The sequence below is a fragment of the Phocoena sinus genome, chromosome 4 (assembly GCF_008692025.1).
Source record: "Phocoena sinus isolate mPhoSin1 chromosome 4, mPhoSin1.pri, whole genome shotgun sequence".
Classification (NCBI taxonomy): domain Eukaryota; kingdom Metazoa; phylum Chordata; class Mammalia; order Artiodactyla; family Phocoenidae; genus Phocoena; species Phocoena sinus.
Window position 1 is genome coordinate 96,026,345 of NC_045766.1, and position 24,667 is coordinate 96,051,011.

Below are 24,667 nucleotides of genomic sequence, written 5' to 3' on the forward strand. Positions count from 1 at the left end.
TAAGAAAGTAATTCAAAAATTAAAATTTTTTTTTCTTTGTAGCTTAAGAAACTGATTTAGAAAGTAATATTTTGAATTATATCATCTGGGATAAGAATACATTTATAGGAACCCTAAAAAAGACCTGGTGCAGCCTAAATAAAGAAATGACCATTGTTAACAAAAAAAAAAGAAAATGTTTTGATCAAGAAAAAAATAAGTTACATAGCACAGTTTTAGAAAAGCATTCATCTAAATTACAACAAAATAAAAACTAAATTAGCATTGTAATTTTTTTGCTTGTTATTTATAGCTTTATTACCAGATGTAATTGTTATCTTTCAACAAGAGTTCCATTTCTTTAAAAATTTGCTCTTAGCATCAAGTATGTCTTATTAGCTTTTATCAGTTTTTCAAAGTTTTTCCCCGTTTATTAAATTATTTCAATCTTATATTTACCTTGCTACCAATATGTGGGGGAGGAACTCACAATTTGTGATTGAAAAAATTAAGAACCAGAGAAAATAACCATGTAGAGACACAATCAATAAATGATATTACTTCTCAGGCTGGTATACTTTCTGTTTCATCTCACTGCATTACAAAATTTGTTTCTCCTTTGGTTTAACATATTATATGTTAAAGTGTGATTTCATAATATTAGTAAGTAAAGTTAAACAAATTCTGTTTTACTTACTGATACTAGTTGCATACTTGGGAAAAAATTGGATGGACTGTGTGAAATGACATTTTTCCGTCCTTCCTTATATATTGCGCTAGTATGAGAGATGAAGTCTACACCTTTATATATTTCTTGTGAAAATTCAGAATCTTTTGAAATGCTGGCTAGCCCTAGAATTTCCATGGCAGTGCTAATTTATAAGTTGTACACCAAAAGACAGTTTAGGTATTATGAACTTAGTTATTACTTTGTAGATTTCTTTTCTGTAAGGCTTTCATACAGAGCTCTCTGTTTCTTCAAGGTACACAAATTACATAAGTTGAGAATAGCTGATGAAGGATGTTTGGGCTATGGTTAGTGTTATGAAGAGCTAGGTGTACTGTAGGCATTGCTAACTATTTAACTATATACTTTTCTAATAAAATATTTTCATTAAGATTGCAGAGCATGATGAATTATGACAATCAAGCACTAATTGAAAAGATAATTTATAAGTTTGAGCAAGACTTCAATAATAGGAAAATTAAAGTGAGCTTCTATTTATTGTATATTTACTGTGTGCCAGGACTTGTGCTAAACTGCTTTACATCTGTTATTTCATCTAATCTTTATAATTTTTTGAGGTAGATATTATAATTCTCCCTATCTTTGAGATGAGGAGATCGAAGATAAGAGGTATAAATTATGGTAAGTAACTTATCTAAGGTTATATAGTTACTAGGTGCTGAATTCAGAACCCAACCTTATGTTTGACTCCAGAGTACTTGGTCTTAACCTCTGTGCCATACTGCTTTTCATTCTTCTGACCTTTAATTTTTTAATAAGTAGGTATTGGACTTTATTACATATTTTATGTGATGTCTAATTTATTAACCTTTAAATATTCTACTTATTTAAAAAATTTTTTTCTTGTGGCATTTGTTCACATAGTAGTAGAATGCTTTCTAATTGAAGGGTGTATCATGGTAGACATGCTGAGATAGTTCCCTGAACCTTCTGATAGCTTCAGAGGCCCTCTAGGGCTCTTGTGCTTTAGAGATGCGGGTTCTACTGCAGTTTGGTATATAATCTTTTCAAGTGGTTTTTGGGTGAATTTTGACATTTTTCTCTTCTAGGAAAGACTTTCAGCTATTTGTTTAGCTTAAAAATTCTCATTTATCCTCTAAGATTCTTTTTTCATAGCTCTGCTTTTTCTTCCTTCAAAATCTAGCAGCAAAACAAACCATAAAAGAATAGAATGATCATTTATTATTCAGAAGCTAATTCTAATCTTTACAATTTTTCCTTTTCCTTGCTGATATTTGTATTTTTTGTTGTTGTTGATTATTCTCTTCAGTACTTTTTATAGGACTAATCTTCTATGGACTCTTTCTCTCATATTTGGAAAGACAGCTTTTTTTTTTTTTAGGGACTCAACATTAAAAACACATTTAAACATACTATAGTCAGGCATTTGAACAGAGGTACTAAATTATAGCTGATATTTCTTTGGTATTTCTTCCTCTGTGCCCCAAATTTTCTCTTTATAAACACTACGGTTCTTGGATTATTTTCATTATGAGCCACATTTTAGAATTCAGTAATGATAGGGGACCATAAAAAGAGTGTATCATCTGCTCTTAAAATGAGCTATCAACTAGTATATCAGATTCTCTCATCTCTTAAAAGTAAGTAAAATTTTAATTGTGCCAAACTATTTGGAAAAAAATAGTTCTTACCCAATAAAATTCTTTCTTCTAATATTTCTGCATTTTCCCTAAAGCATTGAGAACTGTAGTTGAGTTTTCTTTAGTGATTTATTTCACAGCAATTCCTAGTGTGAGGTCAGACAGAAGAAATCTTGAGACTCCTTACTGGTCCTGTATTGTCTTCATTCCTACTTCAACTCGAGGATTTTAAGAAGGGTTCTGTCAGACATCAAATATACAAAGCAGACAATAATAAATAGGATTCTTAGAGATTTAAATCATGAGGGGAGATAGAAAAATATCTGTCCTCCTCTCCCCACAGTTAGTGGTTGTACTAAATGGCTAACTTTCTTTGCTTTCTTCCTTCACTCAAACTCTGAGTTCAGAGAGTTATATTTACTGCTAGCCTTGTTTTTAGATCATATACTGGTTAATCAACCCAGTACATTTTTTTGTGGAGGTTGTGCTGGAAATGGATATTTTTAAAGTTTCCTGAAGTATCTACAGAAAAGCTCAGTTATCTTGATGCTGTGGCAGGTTAGTATTGAGGATGCAGTGTAATGGGATAAAATTAAAAGAACCAAAAGATAATTGGCCCAGGTCCTTCTTCCAGGAAGAGTTGCTTATACTTGGGCAACCATTTAACTTTTCTGAGCTTTGAGTTCTTCATGTTTAAAATAAAGAGAAGGCTAAGTTATTTTAAAGTTCTCCTATGAGTTGAAATTCTACGTTATGTGGAACATAGTGAAAAGAACACAGTGCCTCTGTGTAGTGAAAATAGAGTACCTCTGAGAACTACAGCAGATGTAACAAAGTACAGGGAAGCTCACATTTTTTTTACTTAGACAAAAGTACTCTGGCCCTTTCTAGGTGTTATGTATTGTCTCTCACAAAAGGTCAATAAAGTGCTTCAAGTGACATATGGGTAACAGTCAAGGGGGACATCTGATAAAGAGGAGATAGGAAACTTAAAAAATACACTAATGTGAAGTAAAAAAATCACAAAATAATTTGGCCTGGGCCAGTCAATTCAGGACAGATAGTTGCCTTGAGGGCATCATTGTAGTGTGGAAAAGAACATCAGTTGTTTATAGTAACAACTGGCTAACCAGGAGAAGATTAGGCTCTCCTCTTCTGTTTAAGGATGATATGAAACCACCACTTTAAAAAAGTTTGGAGTGTTAAAAATTACACTTCACTAAACATTTATTTTGTTGACCCTTTTCCCTGGTGCTATTATATAAAGAGTATTTATTACCATCAGTATATGTGCTGTTTCACTTAAGGACTCTATCATTACCATAGATACAATCTGAATGATGTCTTCCTTATTGGATTTAGCATTTGTCATTTACCAATTATGAGTATTGTTATTTACCAAGGACCTTTCTGTTGAAGGAGAAGAATAAAGATTTATTGAATTGGTTTGTAGTATCTGTGTTTTTAATAACTACTGGAAAAGAAAAAGCATTTTTTTAGAAAAACTGGTTAAAATTTTAAGCAACCCCAATAGCATCCGCTAAGTACAGTTAAGCCATTATAGTGGCATGCCAATCTATGCCAATTTATAAGATATAAGTATTTCTAGAAACAAAAAAAAGAGTGTTCATCCAACATTTTGAGTTTTTATGGGCTGATTTCCAGGGTGGTATAATTCTAATAGCTTACTTGTACTGAGTTGAAAATGCTTGAAAATTCAACTTCCTAGAATTTTTTTTACTGCAAATTTCAGTACAGTACAGTGTTTGTTATTTTATATGACAGGATACCCAGAGTTATATTGACGAATGTCCTGGGAACGGAGTTAGGAAGAAAATACATAAAGACCTCACCTGTAACTGAGGCCAGTTTGGGTGATACAGACAACTTGCACTCAGAGCAGCTTTCTTCATCATCTGATGGCAGCCTAGAATCTTGTCAAATTCTAAATCCTCACAAGAGCTCCTTTTTATCTGAAAGGTATGTTTAGTGATAACTTTACTCAAAATAAATATTTTACTTATTCTCATGAGCCTTCCTCTATTCTTCCCCCACAGATATGTTACTGCTAAATGAGAGGCAGCCGTGCTCTGATGGCTAGTATAACTTTTCTCCCCTGGTGGCTGGAACGGCCATTGGAACCAACAGTCCATAGCTAATAATCAGTTTCAGACAGTACCGGTCACTCTACTTGTGTTTTGGGAAAATGGAGGCAGACTCTTAATGAAAATTTAGTTACCTATTTCAGTTTATTTGTCTGGTATAATTGAAATTCATTCTCCTGACATCTGTCTATTCCTTCTCCTTCTTTGTCCTATTCATCCATCTGGCTGTCTCTCTATCCATCCATCCATCTGTCCGTCCGTCCGTCCATCCACATCCATCTTTTCTTTTTTTTTTCTTTTTGCGGTACGCGGGCCTCTCACTGTTGTGGCCTCTCCCGTTGCGGAGCACAGGCTCCAGACGCGCAGGTTCAGTGGCCGTGGCTCACGGGCCCAGCCGCTTCGCGGCATGTGGGATCTTCCCGGACCAGGACACGAACCCGCGTCCCCTGCATCGGCAGGCGGACTCTCAACCACTGTGCCACCAGGGAAGCCCCCCTCCATCTTTTCTTATTCACTATTTGTATACTCATATTCTAGAACTGTACCTGGCCATTAAATATCTGCTGAATGTATGACTGAATGCATTCTTCACAAAAAATGGCCTGAGATAGCTGAATTCCGTTAACAAACATGGCTTACTGTACTAATAAGAGAAATGGAAATCAGCAGTTGCTTTTGTTTTAAGCTTTAGCAAAGGCTCATTTGGGGGCTGTAAATAAGAAAAAAATTTGCAGTAAAAAGCTAGGGTATGTCAGTTAGTAAATAGTACTAGATCTTTTAACTTTCATTTACCGTGAACTTCTCTATTTTATTTTCTGCTTTCCACCAGTCCAATAAATAGTTTTGATCTGAGTGAAAAATTATTGATCCAGTCTTAATTGTCCCTCTACCCCCAACCAAAAGGTAACTTCTGGTTTGTATTTCTCTTGTAAGCCTAATTACATTAAAGAGTATTTATGGTTGCCTTTTAAAATATCTATAACAAATTTCTTAATTTCTAACACATTCTGTTTTTATAAACTCTGTTTATTTCTTATGAACTTAAAAATTTTATGAATTTTTCTCCTTTTGGAAAATATTTTGTGTTTCACTTAGGTTCTACTTAGTAAATTCTCAGTGACAATTTTAACTTTATACTTTTTCTGAATTTGCTGAAAAAAAAGAGCTCCAGTGGCATTATCCAGTTACTAATAAATTTAATGTAGAATCAGAGATAGTAGAAATGCATTTATCATTTTGCACTATAAGTGTTTATATTTGCCTCCTGTACTAGACCATGAGCTCCTTAAGGAGAGATCATATCTTATTTACATTTATATCCAGTGCTTAGCTCAATACATATTGAATTTTGTGCACTTGGGTTAATGTTCATGTCATTTAACCTTGATCTTTGGTTTCCTTAGTTGTAAAAAGAGAAATATATATATATATATTTTTTTGTGGTACGCGGGCCTCTCACTGTTGTGGCCTTTCCCGTTGCGGAGCACAGGCTCCGGACGTGCAGGCTCAGCGGCCATGGCTCATGGGCCCAGCTACTCCGCGGCCTGTGGGCTCTTCCCGGACCGGGGCACGAACCCATTGTCCCCTGCATTGGCAGGCAGACTCTGAACCACTGCGCCACCAGGGAAGCCCAAGAGAAATAATTTTGAATAATGTTTCTAACCTCACAAAATTTTGTATAATCATTTGAAAATCTCACTTGTGAGAATTCTTTATGAAAATAAAATACCATACAAAAAATTATTATTGAAGATACTTTCTGTAGAGAAAGTCACTTATGTACTGTTCCCATGGAATTCAAATGACATCAGTGCACATTCATGCTGTTATGAAAAATAGCACTATTGTGAGGATTCTGTGAAACTATCAAATTGTAATCTATACTTTTCAGGCTTTATACCAACCTGGGGCTAAGGTTTACTAGTAACAACTCTAAAATTTCTGGCTCTTTCTAAAATCTATTCAGTGAGAACTCTAGGTCTCCTAAGGTCCTTTCCAAATAGTAAGGAAATTTCCAGGTGGTATTTGATATGGACCCTGGAAATTCATTCTCTTGGTGGTAATTTTCTTTCTTTGATTCTTGCATTTAGAATAGGCATAGACTTTGGAGCCAGACGCCTGGATTCAGATTTTAGCTGTACTGCCAACATGCTGACTTACCTTGGGCAAGTTACCTATTCTATCTTTAAAACAGGGATAATTATACACACCTTATAGGATTATTGTGCAGATTTAAGGAGATAACCTATGTAAAATGCCTAGAACTTGATAGGTAACCAATAAATGGTAGTCACAATTGCCACAGCCATACTAATATTACCATGCGGTTTAAGGAGTACTGTACTCCTTAAACCAAACTAGTTCTCTCGTCCCTTAAAATGAGTTCATTTTGAGGAGAATCCAGAGTGCCCATAAATTTTAAGTATGGCCATATCATCACTTCAGTAGATATGCCCCATTAAAACTAAATACAGGATGAATACAGGATAGGCTCGAGGAGGGGACTCTTGTAACCAACCTCCTCCTAGTTTGCCTGTGTTAAAATCAGAAAGAGTAAATAGAAATTAGATCTTCTCGGAAGGAAACATGATGTTCTGACATTATTGTTACTGTTCTGTTATTGTAGAGAATGTGGCCAACTTTGTTACAAAGATAGAATGTCAAGTAGCAACTAGAAGTTGGTGGGTTGAAGAATGGGGGCTATGGCTGAAAACTGAGGAGGTTTCCTCTGAAAACCCAATGCTTGTGCCCTTGATGATACCTATGAAAAAATGTTATATGAAGGCTAAAAGTCTTACTTTAGCCTTAGCTTGTCTTTATTGTTCAGAGCTGTTATTACCAACTTTAATGACACCCTGAATGTAATTATATAGGAAAAAAAGTCTTGTGTTTTATGCCAAAAATAAAGGATTAATAGAAAACACCAAAAGTGAATAGGAAATTTAAATTAAAATGGTCACCTTGAAGTAGCATATTTGCTTTTTCTAGATGCCAATTTATTATTTTAACATATAGATACTTAATTATTAACCTTTATACTATTCCTATAACAAATTTTAATTAATATTTATTAAGTCTTTACTATGATATTACACTGTGATAAATGCCATACCTGTATTAACTTATTTAGTACAGACTTGAATTGAAGCTCAGGCAATTTGCTTAACTTCTCTTTCTCTGTACCTCAGTTTAGCCCATCTGTAAGTTAAGATAATAATACCTAGGTATGCTGGAGGAGTAAATGAGAAAACCACTTATTATCTTTTAATTTGATAACTTTTTACATCAATACATAGAGATCTATTTTATCTTCTTTTACATATATTTACTTCCTTATGGGTGGACATTTTTCATTTTTTATCTGTATAACAATGCCATAATAAATGGAGTTATCCTTTTTTATAAATTTATTTTTAAAATTTATTTATTTATTTTTGGCTGCATTGGGTCTTTGTTGCTGTGTGTGAGTTTTCTCTGGTTGTGTCGAGCAGGGGCTACTCTTTGTTGCGGTGCATGGGCTTCTCATTGTAGTGGCTTCTCTTATTGCAGAGCACGGGCTCTAGGTGCGTGGCCTTCAGTAGTTGCAGCACACGGGCTCAGTAGTTGTGGCTCATGGGCTCTAGAGCACAGGCTCTGTTGTTGTGGGGCATAGGCTTAGTTGCCTCGCGGCATGTGCGATCTTCCCAGACCAGGGCTCGAACCTGTGTCCCCTGCATTGGCAGGCGGATTCTTAACCACTGTGCCACCAGGGAAGTCCATTAAGTTTATTTATTTTATTTATTTAGTTTTGGCTGTGTTGGGTCTTCGTTGCTGCGTGCAGGCTTTCTCTAGTTGAAGCGAGTGGTGGCTACTCTTCGTTGTGGTGCATGGGCTTCTCATAGTGGTGGCTTCTTTTGTTGCAGAGCATGGGCTCTAGGCACACGGGCTTCAGTAGTTGTGGCATACAGGCTCAGTAGTTGTGGCTCGCTGGCTGTAGAGTGCAGGCTCAGTAGTTGTGGCTCACGGGCTTAGTTGCTCTGTGGCAAGTGGGATCCTCCCAGACCAGGGATCGAACCCGTGTCCCCTGCATTGGCAGGTGGATTCTTAACCACTGTGCCACCAGGGCGGTCCCAATAAATGGATTTATATATATATCTTTGTGTACTTAGTCTTATAAATCTTGTAGTGCCATTCTCCTGTACTTTATCCAGAATTAAGTGATATTGAAATTTTTTGATGACCTGTTGGCAAAAATAAACATAATTGTTTTCAATAAATTGTTTTCATTTCAGTCATTTCTTATTTTAGTGAAGATGGATTTTGTATTTCTCACATGAATTTCTTCTTTAGTCTTTGCATGTATTGGGGTGTTTCATACTGATTTGTAAGAACTCTTATGAAAGGTACTAACTCTTTGTTATATGTGTTGCAAAAATTTTTTTAGGTTTCCTATTTGTAATTTTACTTTGTTTATACTAACTTCTGTAGTATTGATACTTAAAGTTTTATTTTGTAAAACCTGTCAGTGTTTGACCCCAGTGTTTTGGTTTATTCTTGGAAAGACCTCCTCAACCCCAAGTATAAAAATAGGTCAGTGAACTACAGTTTTAATTTGTGATGTTTTGAGTGAGGTATTAGACCCAGAATAACAGTCTGGAGATAACTTTTCTAATTGTTTTGGTTCCTTTTTGCCTTTCTGGAGTCTGATATAAATGTCTATGGATACATGGGTTGCTTTCACTTTTTGGCTATTGTGAATAATAACACTGTTATGAACATCAGTGTACAAGTATCTGTGTTTCTGCTTTCAATTATTTTGGGTGTATATCTGAAAGTGGAATTGCTGGATCATTTAATTCTATTATTAATTTTTTGAGTAACCCCCACACTGTTCTCTGTAGTAACTGTACCATTTTACATTGACACAGTAGTGCACAAGGGTCCTGGTTTTTTCACATCATTGGTAACACTTGTTATTTTTTGTGTTTGCATAATGGCCATCCTAATGGGTGTGAAGTGATATCTCATTGTGCTTTTGACATGGTTTTTCCTAGTAATTACTGATATTGAACATCTTTTTCATGAGTTTATTGGCCATTCATGTATCTTCTTTGGAGAGCTGTCTGTTCAGCTCCTTTGCCCATTGATGAATCAGGTTGTTTTTTATTTATTTATTTTTTAGCATCATTATTGGAGTATAATTGCTTTACAATGTTGTGTTAGTTTCTGCTGTATAACAAAGTGAATCAGCTATATGCATACATATATCCCCATATCCCCTCCCTCTTGCATCTCCTTCCCACCCTCCCTATCCCACCCCTCTAGGTGGTTGCAGAGCAACAAGCTGATCTCCCTGTGCTATGCTGCTGCTTCTCACTAGCTATCTGTTTTACATTTGGTAGTGTATATATGTCAATGTTACTCTCTCACTTCGTCCCAGGTGACCCTTCCCGCTCCCCTTGTTCTCAAGTCCATTCTCTACGTCTGTGTCTTTATTCATGTCCTGCCCCTAGGTTCGTCAGAACTTTTATTTTTTTTTTTAGATTCCATATATACGTGTTAGCACACAGTATTCGCTTTTCTCTTTCTGACTTACTTCACTCTGTATGACAGACTCTAGGTCCATCTGCCTCACTACAAATAACTCAATTTCGTTTCTTTTTATGGCTGAGTAATATTCCATTGTATATATGTGCCACATCTTCTTTATCCATTCATCTGTCAATGGACACTTAGGTTGCTTCCATGTCGTAGCTATTGTAAATAGAGCTTCAGTGAACATTGTGGTACATGATGACTCTTTTTTTTTTTTTTTTTTTTTTTTTTTTTTTTTTTTTTTTGCGGTACGTGGGCCTCTCACTGTTGTGGCCTCTCCCGTTGCAGAGCACAGGCTCCGGACGCGCAGGCTCAGTGGCCGTGGCTCACGGGCCCAGCCGCTCGGCGGCATGTGGGATCTTCCCGGACCGGGGCACGAACCCGTGTCCCCTGCATCGGCAGGTGGACTCTCAACCACTGCACCACCAGGGAAGCCCGATGACTCTTTTTGAATTATGGTTTTCTCAGGGTATATGCCCAGTAGTGGGATTGCTGGGTCATATGGTAGTCCTACTTTTAGTTTTTTAAGGAACCTCCATACTGTTCTCCATAGTGCTGTATCAATTTACATTCCCCTTTACAGTGCAAGAGGGTTCCCTTTTCTCCACACCCTCTCCAGCATTTATTGTTTCTAGACTTTTTGATGGTGGCCATTCTGACCGGTGTGAGGTGATACCTCATTGTAGTTTTGATTTTCATTTCTCTAATAACTAGTGATGTTGAGCATCTTTTCATGTGTGTCTTGGCAATTTGTATATCTTTGGAGTAATGTCTATTTAGGTCTTCTGCCCAGTTTTGGATTGGGTTGTTTGTTTTTTTGATATTGAGCTGCATGAGCTGCTTGTATATTTTAGAGGTTAATCCTTTGTCAGTTGCTTCGTTTGCAAATATTTTCTCCCATTCTGAGGGTTGTCTTTTCGTCTTGTTTATGGTTTCTTTTCCTGTGCAAAAGCTTTTAAGTTTCATTAGGTCCCATTTGTATATTTTTGTTTTTATTTCCATTTCTCTGGGAGGTGGGTCAAAAAGGATCTTGCTGTGATTTATGTCATAGAGTGTTCTGCCTATGTTTTCCTCTAAGAGTTTGATAGTGTCTGGCATTACATTTAGGTCTTTAATCCATTTTGAGTTTATTTTTGTGTATGGTGTTAGGGAGTTTTCTAATTTCATTCGTTTACATGTAGCCATCCAGTTTTCCCAGCACCACTTATTGAAGAGGCTGTCTTTTCTCCATTGTATATTCTTGCCTCCTTTATCAAAGATAAGGTGACCATATGTGCATGGGTTTATCTCTGGGCTTTCTATCCTGTCCCACTGATGTATATTTCTGTTTCTGTGCCAGTACCATCCTGTCTTGATTACTGTAGCTTTGTAGTGTAGTCTGAAGCCAGGGAGCCTGATTCCTCCGGCTCCATTTTTCTTTCTCAAGATTGCTTTGGCTTTTAGGGGTCTTTTGTGTTTCCATACAAATTGTGCAGTTTTCTGTTCTAGTTCTGTGAAAAATGCCATTGGTAACTTGATAGGGATTGCATTGAATCTGTAGATTGCTTTGGGTAGTATAGTCATTTTCACAATGTTGATTCTTTCACTCCAAGAGCATGGTATATATCTCTCCATCCGTTTGTATCGTCTCTAATTTCTTTCATCAGTGTCATAGTTTTTGGCATATAGGTCTTTTCTCTCCTTAGGTAGGTTTATTCCTAGATATTTTACCCTTTGTTGCAATGGTAAATGGGAGTGTTCCTTTAATTTCTCTTTCAGATTCTTCGTCATTAGTGTGTAGGAATATAAGAGATTACTGTGTATTAATTTTGTATCCTGCTACTCTACCAAATTCATTGATTAGCTCTAGTAGTTTTCGGTAACATCTTTAGGATTCTCTATGTATAGTATCATGTCATCTGCAAACAGTGACAGTTTTACTTCTTCTTTTCCAATTTGGATTCCTTTTATTTCTTTTTCTTCTCTGATTGCTGTGGCTATAACTACCAAAACTGTGTTGAATAGTAGTGGTGAGAGTGGGCAACCTTGTCTTGTTCCTGATCTTAGAGGAAGTGTTTTCAGTTTTTCACAATTGAGAATGATGTTGGCTGTGGGTTTGTCAGATATGGCCTTTATTATGTTGAGGTAGGTTCCCTCTGTGTCTGCTCTCTGGAGAGTTTTTATCATAAATTGGTGTTGAATTTTGTGGAAAGCTTTTTCTGCATGTATTGAGATAATCATATGGTTTTTATCCTTCAATTTGTTAATATGGTGTATCACATGGACTGATTTGCATCTATTTAAGAATCCTTGCATAAACTCCACTTGATCATGGTATATGATCCTTTTAATGTGCTTTTGGATTCTGTTTGCTAGGATATTGTTGAGGATTTTTGCATCTATGTTCATCAGTGATATTGGCCTGTAGTTTTCTTTTTCTGTGACACCTTTGTCTGGCTTTGGTATCAGGGTGATGCTGTCCTCGTAGAATGAGTTCGGGAGTGTTCCTCCTTCTGCTATGTTTTGGAAGAGTTTTAGAAGGATAGGTGTTAACTCTTCTCTAAATGTTTGATAGAATTCACCTGTGAAGCCATCTGGTCCTGGGCTTTTGTTTGTTGGAAGATTTTTAATCTTACTTTCAAATTCAGTGCTTGTGATTGGTCTGTTTATATTTTCTATTTCTTCCTGGTTCAGTCTCGGAAGGTAGTGCTTTTCTAAGAATTTGTGCATTTCTTCTAGGTTGTCCGTTTTATTGGCATATAGTTGCTTGTAGTAATCTCTCTTGATCCTTTGTGTTTCTGCAGTGTCAGTTGTTACTTCCCTTTTTCATTTCTAATTCTTTTGAGTCTTCTCCCTTTTTTTCTTGATGAGTCTGGCTAATGGTTTATCAATTTTGTTTATCTTTTGAAAGAACCAGCTTTTAGTTTTATTGATCTTTGCTATCATTTCCTTCATTTCTTTTTCATTTATTTCTGATCTGATCTTTATGATTTCTTTCCTTCTGCTAACTTTGGGGGTTTTTTGTTCTTCTTTCTCTAATTGCTTTAGGCATAAGGTTAGATTGTTTATTTGAGATGTTTCTTGTTTCTTGAGGTAAGATTGTGTTGCTATAAATTTCCCTCTTAAAACTGCTTTTGCTGCCTCACGTAGGTTTTGGGTGGTCATGTTTTCATTGTCATTTATTTCTAGGTATTTTTTGATTTCCTCTTTGATTTCTTCAATGATCTCTTGGTTATTTAGTAGCATATTGTCTAGCCTCCATGTGTTTGTATTTTTTACAGCTTCTGTGCTGTAATCGATACCTAGTCTCACAGTGTTGTGGTCTGAAAAGATACTTGATATGATTTCAATCTTCTTAAATTTACCAAGGCTTGATTTGTGACTCACGATATGGTCTATCCTGGAGAATATTCCATGAGCACTTGAGAAGAAAGTGTATTCTGTTGTTTTGGGATGGAATGTCCTGTAAGTATCAATTAAGTCCATCTTGTTTAATGTATCATTTAACCTTGTGTTTCCTTATTTATTTTCATTTTGGGTGATCTGTCCATTGGTGAAAGTTGTTTTAAAGTCCCCTGCTATTATTGTGTTACTGTCAGTTTCCCCTTTTATGGCTGTTAGCATTTGCCTTATGTACTGAGGTGCTCCTATGTTGGGTGCATATATATTTACAATTGTTATGTCTTCTTCCTAGTTCGATCGCTTGATCAGTATATAGTGTCCTTCTTTGTCTCTTGTAATAGTCTTTATTTTGCATTCTGTTTTGTCTGATATGAGAATTGCTGCTTCAGCTTTCTGTTGATTTCCATTCGCATGGAATATCTTTTTCCATCCCCTCACTTTCATTCTGTACGTGTCCCTAGGTCTGAAGTGGGTCTGTTGTGGACAGCGTGTATACAGGTCTTGTTTTTGTATCTATTCAGTCAGCCTGGGTCTTTTGGTTGGAGCATTTAATCCATTTACATTTAAGGTAGTTATCGATATGTATTTTCCTATTACCATTTTCCTAATTGTTTATGGTTTGTTTTTGTAGGTTTTTTCATTCTTTTGTGTTTCCTGCCCAGAGAATTTGCTTTAGCATTTTTGTAAAGCTGGTTTGGTGGTGCCGAATTCTCTTAGATTTTGCTTGTCTGTAAAAGTTTTAATTTCTCTGTCGAATCTGAATGAGATCCTTGGTGGATAGAGTAGTCTTGGTTGCAGGGTTTTCCCGTTTATCAGTTAAATATGTCCTGCCCACTCCCTTCTGGTTTGCAGAGTTTCTGCTGAAAGATCAGCTGTTAACCTTATGGGCATTCCCTTATATGCTACTTGTTGCTTTTCCCTTGCTGCTTTTAATATTTTTTGTTTGTATTTATTAAAAAATTTTTTTTGTTTTGCGTAACACGGGCCTCTCACTGTTGTGGACTCTCCTGTTGTGGAGCACATGCTCTGGACACATAGGCTCAGTGCCCGTGGCTCACAGGCCCAGCCGCTTCGCGGCATGTGAGATTTTTCTGGACTGGGGCACGAACCCACGTCCCCTGCATCGGCAGGCTGACTCTCAACCATTGTGCCATCAGGGAAGCCCTGTATTTAATTTTTGATAGTTTGATTAATATGTGTCTTGGTTTATTTCTGCTTGGATTTATCCTGCATGGGACTCTCTGCTTCCTGGAGTTGAATGAGTATTTCCTTTCCCATGTTAGGGAAGTTTTCAACTATAATCTTTTCAAATATTTCCTCATATCCTTTCTTTTTCTCTTCCTCTTCTGGGACCTGTATAATTCGAATGTTGATGCATTTAATGATGCCCCAGTGGTCTCCGAGACTGTCCTCAATTGTGTTCTTTCTGCTCCCTGGCAGTTATTTCCACTATTTTATCTTCCAGCTCGCTTATCTGTTTTTTCTGCCTCAGTTATTCTGCCATTGCTTCCTTCTAGAGTATTTTTAATTTCAGTAATTATGTTGTTCCTCACTGTTTATTTGCTCATTAGTTCTTCTAGATCCTTGTTAAATGTCTCTTGTATTTTCTCCATCTGTTTCCGAGAATTTGGATCATCTTTTCTATCATTACTCTGAATTCTTTTTCAGGTAGGTTATGTATCTCGTCTTCATTTACTTGGTCTTTTACATTTTTACCTTGCTTCTTCATCTGTAACATGTGTTTTTGTTGTTTCTTTTTTTTTTTTCCTGGGTGGTGCTGTATTTCTGTCTTACTGGTTGTTTCGCCTGAGACTTACAGCACTGAAGTTTGCAGCCAGTTGGATAGAGCTGGGTCATGGTGCTGAGATGAGGACCTCTGGGAGGCTTCACTCCAATTAATAGTCACTGGGGTCTGAGGTTCTCTCTTAGTCCAGCAGTTTGGACTCGGAGCTCCCACCACAGTAGCTTGGGCCCGACATCCGGAATGGGAACCAAGATCTCGCAAGCTTTGTGGCACGGTTAAAAAAAAAAAAAAAAAAAAAAAAGCAAGCAATAAAGAAAAAGAGGAGCAGTACAGTATCAAAGAATAAAAAACAAAATAAAATTAGAAAGATAAAAAATATATTAGGAAAAATAAAAGTATAATTGAAACAACCACTTGCTGGGGGTTCCTTCTGTCCTTTTTGGTGTCCATGGTCCCCCACCAGTGCCTGGTAAGTGTCCTAGTTGTGCGGAGATGTGAATTCCCCATCATCCTAGTATGCTGTCTTCTGTTTTTTATTTTTGAGTTTTAGGAGTTCTCTCTATATTCTGAATATTAATATATTATCAGAAACATGATTTGCAAGTATTTTCTTCCATTTTGTGGGTTGACTTTTATTCTACTGATACTGCCACTTGATGTACAGAAGTTTCAGTTTTGATAAAGTCCAATATATCTATGTTTCCATTTTTTGCCCATGCTTTGGTGTCATATACAAGAAATTTTTGCCAAATCCAGTGTCATGAACATTTTCCCCTATGCCTAGAGTTTTATAGTTTCAGCTTATGCATTTAGGCCTTTGATGCATTTTGAGTTAACTTTTGTGTAGGGTGTTAGGTGAGGGTCCATCTTCATTCTTTTTGCATGTGGATATTCTGTTTCTCCACATGCTTTGTTGAAAAGGCTGTCCTTTCCCCACTGAATGGTCTTGGCAGCCACGTGAAAATCATCTGCCATATATGCGAGGGTTTATTTCTGGGTGTTGTTCTATTACATTGATCTCTATATCTGTCTTTATGCAAGTTCCATGGTGTTTTGATTATTATAGCTTTGTAGTAATTTTTGAAATCAGGGAGTATGAGACCTCCAAATTTGTTGAAGATCGTTTTTGGCTCTTCCGGTTTCCTTAAGGTCATGTATGTGTTTTAGGATAAGTTTTTATATTTCTGCAAGAAATGCTACTGCAGTTTTGATAAGATTGAATTCAGTGTGTAGATTGCTTTAGGTAGTATTGACATCTTAACAATATTAAGCCTTCCAATCCATGAACATGGGATGTGTTTCCATTTATTAATGTCTTCTTTAATTTCTTTCAGCCACGTTTTATAGTTTTCATTGTACACGTCTTTTGTCTCCTTGGTTAAGTGCTAAGTTTCTTTTTCTCTTGAAGCAATTGTAAATAGGTTGTTCTCTTAGTTTCCTTTTTTTGTTGTTGTTTATTAATTCTAACAGTTTTGTTTTTGTGTATGTGTGTGTGTAATCTTTAGAGTTTCCTACATGTAAGATCATATCATCTGCAAACACAGATTATTTCTTTCCAGTTTTGATGCTTTTATATTTCTTTTTCTTGTATAAGTGCTCTGGCTAGAACTTCTAGTACTGTGTTGACTAGAAGTGGTAAAAGTGGGCATCCTTGCATTATTCCTGATCCTAGAAGAAAAGCTGTCAATCTTTCATCGTTGAGTTTGATGTTTCCTGTGCATTTTTAATATATGTTTTTTACTATGTTGAGGTGAGTAGTTTGTTTCTATTCCTAGATTGTCGAATTTTATTTTTTAGTTATTAGCAAAAGTTATTGAATTTTGTGGAGTGCTTTTTCTGCATTAATTGACATGACCATGTGGTTTTACACTTTTATTCTGTTAATGTGGTGTGTTGAAAGATTTTTGTATGTTGAACCATCCTTGTATCCTGTGAGTAAATTCATGTAGTTAAGGTATATAACCATATGAGCCATTTGAGGTATTTTATTGAGGATTTTTGCATCAATGTTCCTTGGGGATATTGGCCTATATTTTTATTGTAGTGTCTTTGAATTGATTTGCTATCAGGGCAATCAGTGCTTGACCTCACAGAATGAGGATGTATTCCATCATCTTCAGTTTTTTGGAAGAGTTTGAAAAGATTATCTGTTAGTTGTTCTTTAAAAGTTTGGTAGAATTCACCATTTGAGGCTGTCAGTTCCAGGGCTTTCCTTTATTGGGAAGTTTTTGGTTACTGACTCAATGTCCTTACTAGTTATGGGTCTATTCAGATTTTCTATTTACTTGTGATTTAGTAGGTTTTGTGTCAGTAGGAATTTGTTAATTTCATCTACATTATCCAATTCATATAGTTGTTCGTCGTACTCTCTTCTAATCCTTTTTATTTCTGTCGGGCTGGTTGTAATGTTTTAATTTTCATTTCTGATTTTATTAATTTGAATCTTCTCTTCGTTTTCTTAGTCCATCTAGCTAAAGGTCTGTTGATTTTATTGATCTTTCTGAAGAACAAACTTTTGGTTTTGTTGATTTTTCTCTTTTTTTCTCCCATTCTCTTTTTATCTCTGCTCTTACCTTTATTACTTCCACTACCTTTGAATTTAGTTTGTTCTTTTTCTAGTTCCTTAAGTTGTAAAGTTAGGCTGTTGATATGAGATATTTCTTTTTCGGTGTAAACATCTATAGCTGTATATTTCTCCTTTAGCACTGCTTTTGCTTCATCCCATGTGTTTTGATATGTTGTCCTTTCATTTTCATTTATCCCTCAGCGTTTTCTATTTCCTTGTGATATCTTCTTACACCCATTGCTTGCTTCAGAGTGTGTTGTTTAATTTCCAAAGATGTGAGTATTCCAGTTTTCCTTCTGTTACTGATTTCTAACTTCATCCTGTGTGGTCAGAGAAGATGCCTTGTATGATATTTATCTTTCTAAATCTGTTGAGATGTAGTTTTTTGTCTTAAAATACAGCTATCATGGAGAATGTCCTTTGTACACTTGAGAAGAATACATATTCTCTTGTTGGGTAGAGTATTCTGTATATGATGGTTAGGTCTCGTAGGTTTATTTTATTTGTTTAAGTCTTCTAATTCCTTACATATCTTCTGTCAGGTTGTTCTGTTCCTGTTGAGAGTGGGGTATTGAAGTCTTCAACTATTACTGTGAAAATGTCTGTTTCTCCCTTCTGTTCTATCAATTTTTTCCTTAATATATTTTCATAATATTAGATGTGTAAGTATTTACAATTGTTAAATCACCTGTTGTATTGAACCTTGTACTATAATATATAATGTCCTTCTTTCTCTCCTGTGAACTTCTGATTTAAGGTCTATTTTGTCTGATATTAGTATAGCCACCCTTGCTCTCTTTTGGCTAGTATTTGCATAGAATATCTTTTTTCATATTTTCGCTTTCAACCTATTTGTATCTTTGCATCTAAAGTGAGTCTCTTGTAGACAGCCTATAGTTGGATCTTTTTTTTTTTTTGCCATGCCATGCAACATGCGGGATCTTAGTTCCCCGACCAGGGATTCAACCTGCACCCCCTGCGGTGGAAGTGCAGAGTCTTAACCACTGGACTGCCAAGGAAGTCTTGGATCATATATTTTTAATCCATTCTGCCAGTCTTTATCTTTTGTTTGGGGTTGAATTAATTACAGTTAAAGCAGTTATTGATAAGGAAGGACTTTCTGTGATTTTAATATTTGTTTTCTATACGCCTTATAGCTTTTTTGCCCTTTATTTCCTACATTACTGTCTTTCTCTATGTTTACTTGTTTTTTCGTAGTGAAGCTTTTTGATTTCATTCTCATTTCCTTTTGTCTGTATTCTATAGCTGATTTCTTTGTGGTTATCATGAGGGTTACATTTAACATTCTAAAGTTATAACATGCCAATTTGAATTTATGCCAGCTTAATTTCAATAACATTCAGAACTGTGCTCCTCTATAGCTCTGTCCTCACATCCTTTCAATTACTGATGTCATAAAATGATATCTTTATGAATTGTTTGTTCAAAAGCATAGTCTAGTAATTTAAAAAATGCATTAGTTTCTTAAGTCAGTGGTCCCCAACATTTTTGGCACCAGGGACCAGTTTCGTGGAAGACAGTTTTTCCATGGACGGGGGTCCGGGGTGTGGTTTAGGCAGTAATGTGAGTGATGGTTCAGGCGGTAATGCGAGCAATGGGGAGCGATGGGGAGTGATGGGTAGTGGCAGATGAAGCTTCACTTGCCTACTGGCTGCTCACCTCCTGCTGTGCAGCCTAGTTCATAACAGGCCGTGTGGACCAATAGCAGTCCATGACCCGGGGATTGGGGACCCCTGGCTTAAATCATGTAGAAAGTAAACGGGCAAGTTACAAACCAGAGTTACAATACCTGATTTTATAATTGTCTATGAATTTACTTTTACCAGTTATCTTTATTTCTTCATACGGCTTTGAATTACTGTCTAATGTCCTGTCATTTCAACACAAAGACTCTCTTTAGTTTTTCTTATAGGGCTGTTTTTTCTTATAGTGGTAATGAACGCCCTCAGCGTTTTTTTTTTTTTTTTTTTTTTTTTTTGCGGTATGCGGGCCTCTCACTGTTGTGGCCTCTCCCGTTGCAGACCACAGGCTCCGGACGCGCAGGCTCAGCGGCCATGGCTCACGGGCCCAGCCGCTCCGTGGCATGTGGGATCTTCCCGGACCGGGGCACGAACCCGTGTCCCCTGCATCGGCAGGCGGACTCTCAACCACTGCACCACTAGGGAAGCCCCCGCCCTCAGCTTTTGATTGTCTTAGAATATCTTAATTTTGTCCTAATTTTTGAAGGACAGTTTGGCCAGATATAGGATTTCCTGTTGACAGTTTTTTCCTTTAGTCCTTTGAATATACCAATTCAGTGCCTTCTGGCCAGCATGGTTATTGATGAGAAATCTGCTCATAATCTTATAGAGGATCTTTTGTGTGTGATGAGTCACATTTTGCTTGGTGCTTTCAAGATTCTCTCTTTGCCTTTATCTTTGGACAATTTGATTATTACATTTCTTGGTGTAGATCTCATTCAGTTTACTCTACATGTAGTTCCTTGAGCTTTTTGGGTATTTATATTCATTTTTTTCATCAAATTTGGAATTCTTTGGTGATATTTATTCCAATAATATCTTTGCCCCTTTCTCTTCTCCTCTGAGACTCCAACAATGTTTATATTAGTCCATTTTTTGGTGTCCCATAGGTCCCTTAGGCTCTGTTTACTTTTCTTAAATATTTCTTCTTTCTGGGCCTTCCCTGGTGGCGCAGTGGTTAAGAATCTGCCTGCCAATGCAGGGGGCATGGGTTCGAGCCCTTGTCCGGGAACATCCCACATTCTGTGGATGTTCTAAGCCCATGGGCTACAACTATTGAGCCTGCGCTCTGGAGCCCATGCTCTGTAACAAAGAGAAGCCACTGCAAAAAGAAGCCTGGGCGCCGCAACGAAGAGTAGCCCCTGCTTGCCGCAACTAGAGAAAGCCTGTGCGCAGCAATGAAGATCCAACACAGCCAAAAATAAATAAATTTATTAAAAAAATTTTTTTTCTTCTTTCTGTTCCTCAGATTTGGTCATTCCCATGATCATATTTTCAGGTTCAGTGACCGTTTCTTCTTGTTTCTTCTCCCTGCTCAAATCTGCTTTTGAATCTCTCTAATAAATTTTCATTTCAGTTATTATACTTTTTTAGCTCGAGAATTTCCTTTTGGTTCATTTGTGTATTTTGTCTTTTATTGATATTTTCATTTTATCATAAGTCATTTTCTTGACTTTTGTCCAAGATATTTTTTTTTCTTTTTTTAAAATTTCTCCGCATCACGTAGCATGTGGGATTTTTGTTCCCCTACCGACCAGGGATCAAACCTGCATCCCCTGCTTTGGAAGCATGGAGTCTTAACTACTGTACCACCAGGGAAGTCGCTGAGGATCTTTAAGATAGTCGTTTTAATGTCTTTGTCTACTGAATCTGCCAACTGGATCTTTTCAGGGACAGGTTCTGTTGATTAATTTTTTTTTCTGTTGAATTGGCCATACTTTCCTGTTTCTTTGTATGTCTTATGAATTTTTGTTGTTGTTGAAAATTTGACATTTGGATCTTATAAGATGCCAAGTCTGAAAATCAGATTCTCTCCCTTCCCTAGCGTTTGCTGGATTTTTTCCCTTTGTTAGTTTTTTAAATTGTTGTAACATGTCCCTCTTCCAGGGATCAGCCTGATATGTAAACAAAAGGTCTTTTCAGGTTTTTTCTGAACCTGTGTCTTTCCCCGGTTATGTCTGTGACGTTCTAAATTTCCTTGTACATGTGATTACGTTTTAATGTCCTAGTCCTTAAATGTTTGGTTCCCATAAGGAGAAAATGGGAAAAATGAAGTGAGGAAATAAAATAGGTGCTAGTTCTTTAAATCTCTTGGAAGTTGTTTTAGCTGGATGGGGAGATTGTTGCAACAATGGTAGTGGTTGTTGTGGCAATGGCTGCCTGTCTCTATGTCTGCTTATCCACGATCAGAGATAGCAATCAGTGATCAGAATAGTTTCCCAATATTTGGAGGATGAGGTCCTTATTGCTCATGTTGGTAATTGTAAGCCTGTGCAAACTGTTCTAGGAACTTGGGCATTGCTGCTTGCCTCCAAGCTGGGCATAGGTAACTGCTACCATCCAAATTGCCTAAATTGACCAAAATTAACTGCAATTTACTGTTGAACCTTTTGACTGGAAGTTGTAAGCCTTCCGTAGACTCCAGAATTCCAAAGTAGTTACATCATACAGATTCTGCCAGTGCAGTTGTTGTCTAGGTGAGAACATGGTAGGTGTTTCCTACTCTGCAATCTTCCTGAGGTCACTTGGTATGTACTTCATATTTTATTGTACAGGGATCTTTGATTTATTCTTGGTGTCTGACTTTTTAGTACTTTTATAAATGTAAAAATTTCTAAGTGAGGGTGGGGGAGGGAAGAATTGGGAGTTTGGGATTAGCAGATGCAAATTATTGTATATAGGATGGATAACAACAAGATCCTACTGAATAGCACAGGGAACTATATTCAATATCCTGTGATAAGCCATGATGGAAAAGAACATGAAAAAGAATATATATACATATAACTGAATCACTTTGGTGTACAACAGAAATTAACAACATTGTAAATCAACTGTACTTCAATAAAATTTTAAAAATTTCTATGTTAAGTAGTTTTGAAAATGGAGTAATTACTGTATAATATATTCTGTAAAGGAATGCTGTAGGTTAATAATTTTATATAGTTTTTTATTTCAAAATTTTTACCCACTTAAATAATACCATAATGAGTTGTTTTGTTAATTATAGTTATCATGGGTGAGAAGATTGTCAGTAAAGATTGAATTCATTCTATGGCTATTCTGATTAGTACCAAATTGCTTTCCCAATTGTTTATCAATTTGCTTTTAAAAACTAGTTTATTGATATGTTACTGACAGAATATTGTATTAGTTTTAGGTGTACAAGATAATCTCATACATGTATATATTGCAAAATGAGTAACACAGTAAGTTTAGTTAACATCCATCACCGCACATAGTTACAGTTTTTTTTCTCTTTTTTAAAATATTTATTTATTTGGCTGCACTGGCTCTTAGTTGTGGCATGCGGGATCTAGTTCCCTGACCAGGGCTTGAACCCAGCCCCCCTGCACTGGGAGCGCAGAGTTTTAACCACTGGACCAACAGGGAAGTCCCAGTTTTCTTTCTCTTGATGAGAACTTTTAAGATCTACTATCTTATCAACTTTCAAATATATAGTACACTGTTGTCATCCATAGTCATCATGCTGTACCTTACATCCCCAGGACTTATTTCTCTTACAACTGGAAACTTGCACCTTTTTACCACCTTCAGTCATTTCATGCCCCTGGCTCTGGCAGCCACCAATCTGTTGTCTGTATCTAGGTGTGTGTTTGTCTGTTTTTAAATTTAGATTCCACATATAAGTGAGATTGTACAGTATTTGTCTTTGTCCAAGGTTCATTCATGTTGTCACAAATGGCAGGATTTCTTTTTTTATGACTGAATAATATTCCATCGTGTGTGTGTGTGTGTGTGTGTGTGTGTGTGTGTGTGTGTGTGTGTGTCAGTGTCACATTTTCTTTATCCATTTATCTATTGACGGACACTTATCTTGTTTCCGTGTCTTGGCTGTTGCAAATAATGCTGCAGTGAACATGGGGGTGTGTATATCTTTTTGAGAGAGTGCTTTTGTTTCCTAAGGATACATACTAAGAAGTGGAATTGCTGGATCGTATATTAGTTCTATTTTTAATTTTTTGAGGAACCTTCATACTGTTTTCCATAGTGGCTGCAGTAATTTACATTCCCACAGCACTCCACATCCTTGCCAACACTTCTTTCTTATCTTTTGATAATAGTCTTTCTCACATGTGTGAGATTATACCTCACTGTGGTTTTGATACACATTTCCCTGATGATTAGTGGATGTTGAGCTCCTTTTCATGTACCTGTTGGTCATTTGTAGTCTTCTTTGGAAAAACCTCTGTTTGGTTTTTCTGCCTATTTTTTAATGAAATTGTTCTGCTTTTTTGGTTGAGTTGTATGAATTCTTTATATATTTTGGATATTAACTCCCTTATCAGATACATGATTTACAAATATTTTCTCCTATTCCATGGGTTGCCTTTTTTTTTTGTTTTTTTTCGGTACGCGGGCCTCTCACTGTTGTGGCCTCTCCCGTTGCGGAGGACGCGCAGGCTCAGCGGCCATGGCTCACGGGCCCAGCCGCTCCGCGGCATGTGGGATCTTCCCGGTCTGGGGCACAAACCTGTGTCCCCTGCATCGGCAGGCGGACTCTCAACCACTGTGCCACCAGGGAAGCCCCATGGGTTGCCTTTTAATTTTATTGAAGGTTTCCTTTGCTGTGCAGCTTTTTGGTCCCACTTTTTAATTTTCTTTTGTTGCCTTTGTTTTGGTGTTTAATCCAAAAAATCATTGCCAAGATCATTGTGAAGGTACTTACTCTCATGTTTTTTTCTAGGAGTTTTATGGTTTCAGGTCATACATTTAAGTGTTTAATCCATTTTGTGTTGATTTTTGTATATATGGTATAAGATATTTATACAGTTTCATTCTTTTGCATGTGGCTGTCAAGTTTTCCCAACGTCAGTTATTGAAAAGACTCTCCTTTTCCCATTGTGTATTCTTAGCGCCTTTATCATACAGGAGTTGACTATATATGCATGGATTAATTTCTGGCTCTCTATTCTGTTTCATTCATTTATGTGTCTGTTTTTATGCCAATACTACATTGTTTTGATTACTATGGTTTTGTAATGTAGTTTGAAATCATGAAGTGTGATTCCTCTGGCTTTGTTTTTCTTTCTCAAGATTGCTTTGGCTATTTGGGGTCTTTAGTAGTTCCATACAAATTTTAAGACTGTTCTATTTCTGTGAAAAAGGCCATTAGAATGTTGATAGGGATTGCTTTGAATCTGTAGGTTGCTTTGGGTAGGATGAACATTTTAACAAAATTAATTTT

At 36.6% G+C, this 24,667-nt stretch overlaps 1 protein-coding gene across 12 annotated transcripts in view; it reads left to right on the plus strand.

Moving 5' to 3' along the window:
• Positions 1-24,667, plus strand: part of SENP7 (SUMO specific peptidase 7) — a 186,252-nt gene that overhangs the window by 95,746 nt on the left and 65,839 nt on the right. For 10 of the 12 annotated variants that reach the window (XR_004349610.1, XM_032629915.1, XM_032629914.1 and 7 more), the window contains one exon: positions 4,114-4,308. The exons of the other annotated variants lie outside the window; for them this stretch is intronic. Coding sequence is in view for 9 of the 10 variants with exons in the window: in XM_032629915.1 (XP_032485806.1) it covers positions 4,114-4,308 (195 nt within the window). In the remaining variant the exon portion in view is untranslated. The remainder of the gene's footprint in view (positions 1-4,113; positions 4,309-24,667) is intronic. 12 annotated transcript variants of the gene reach the window in all.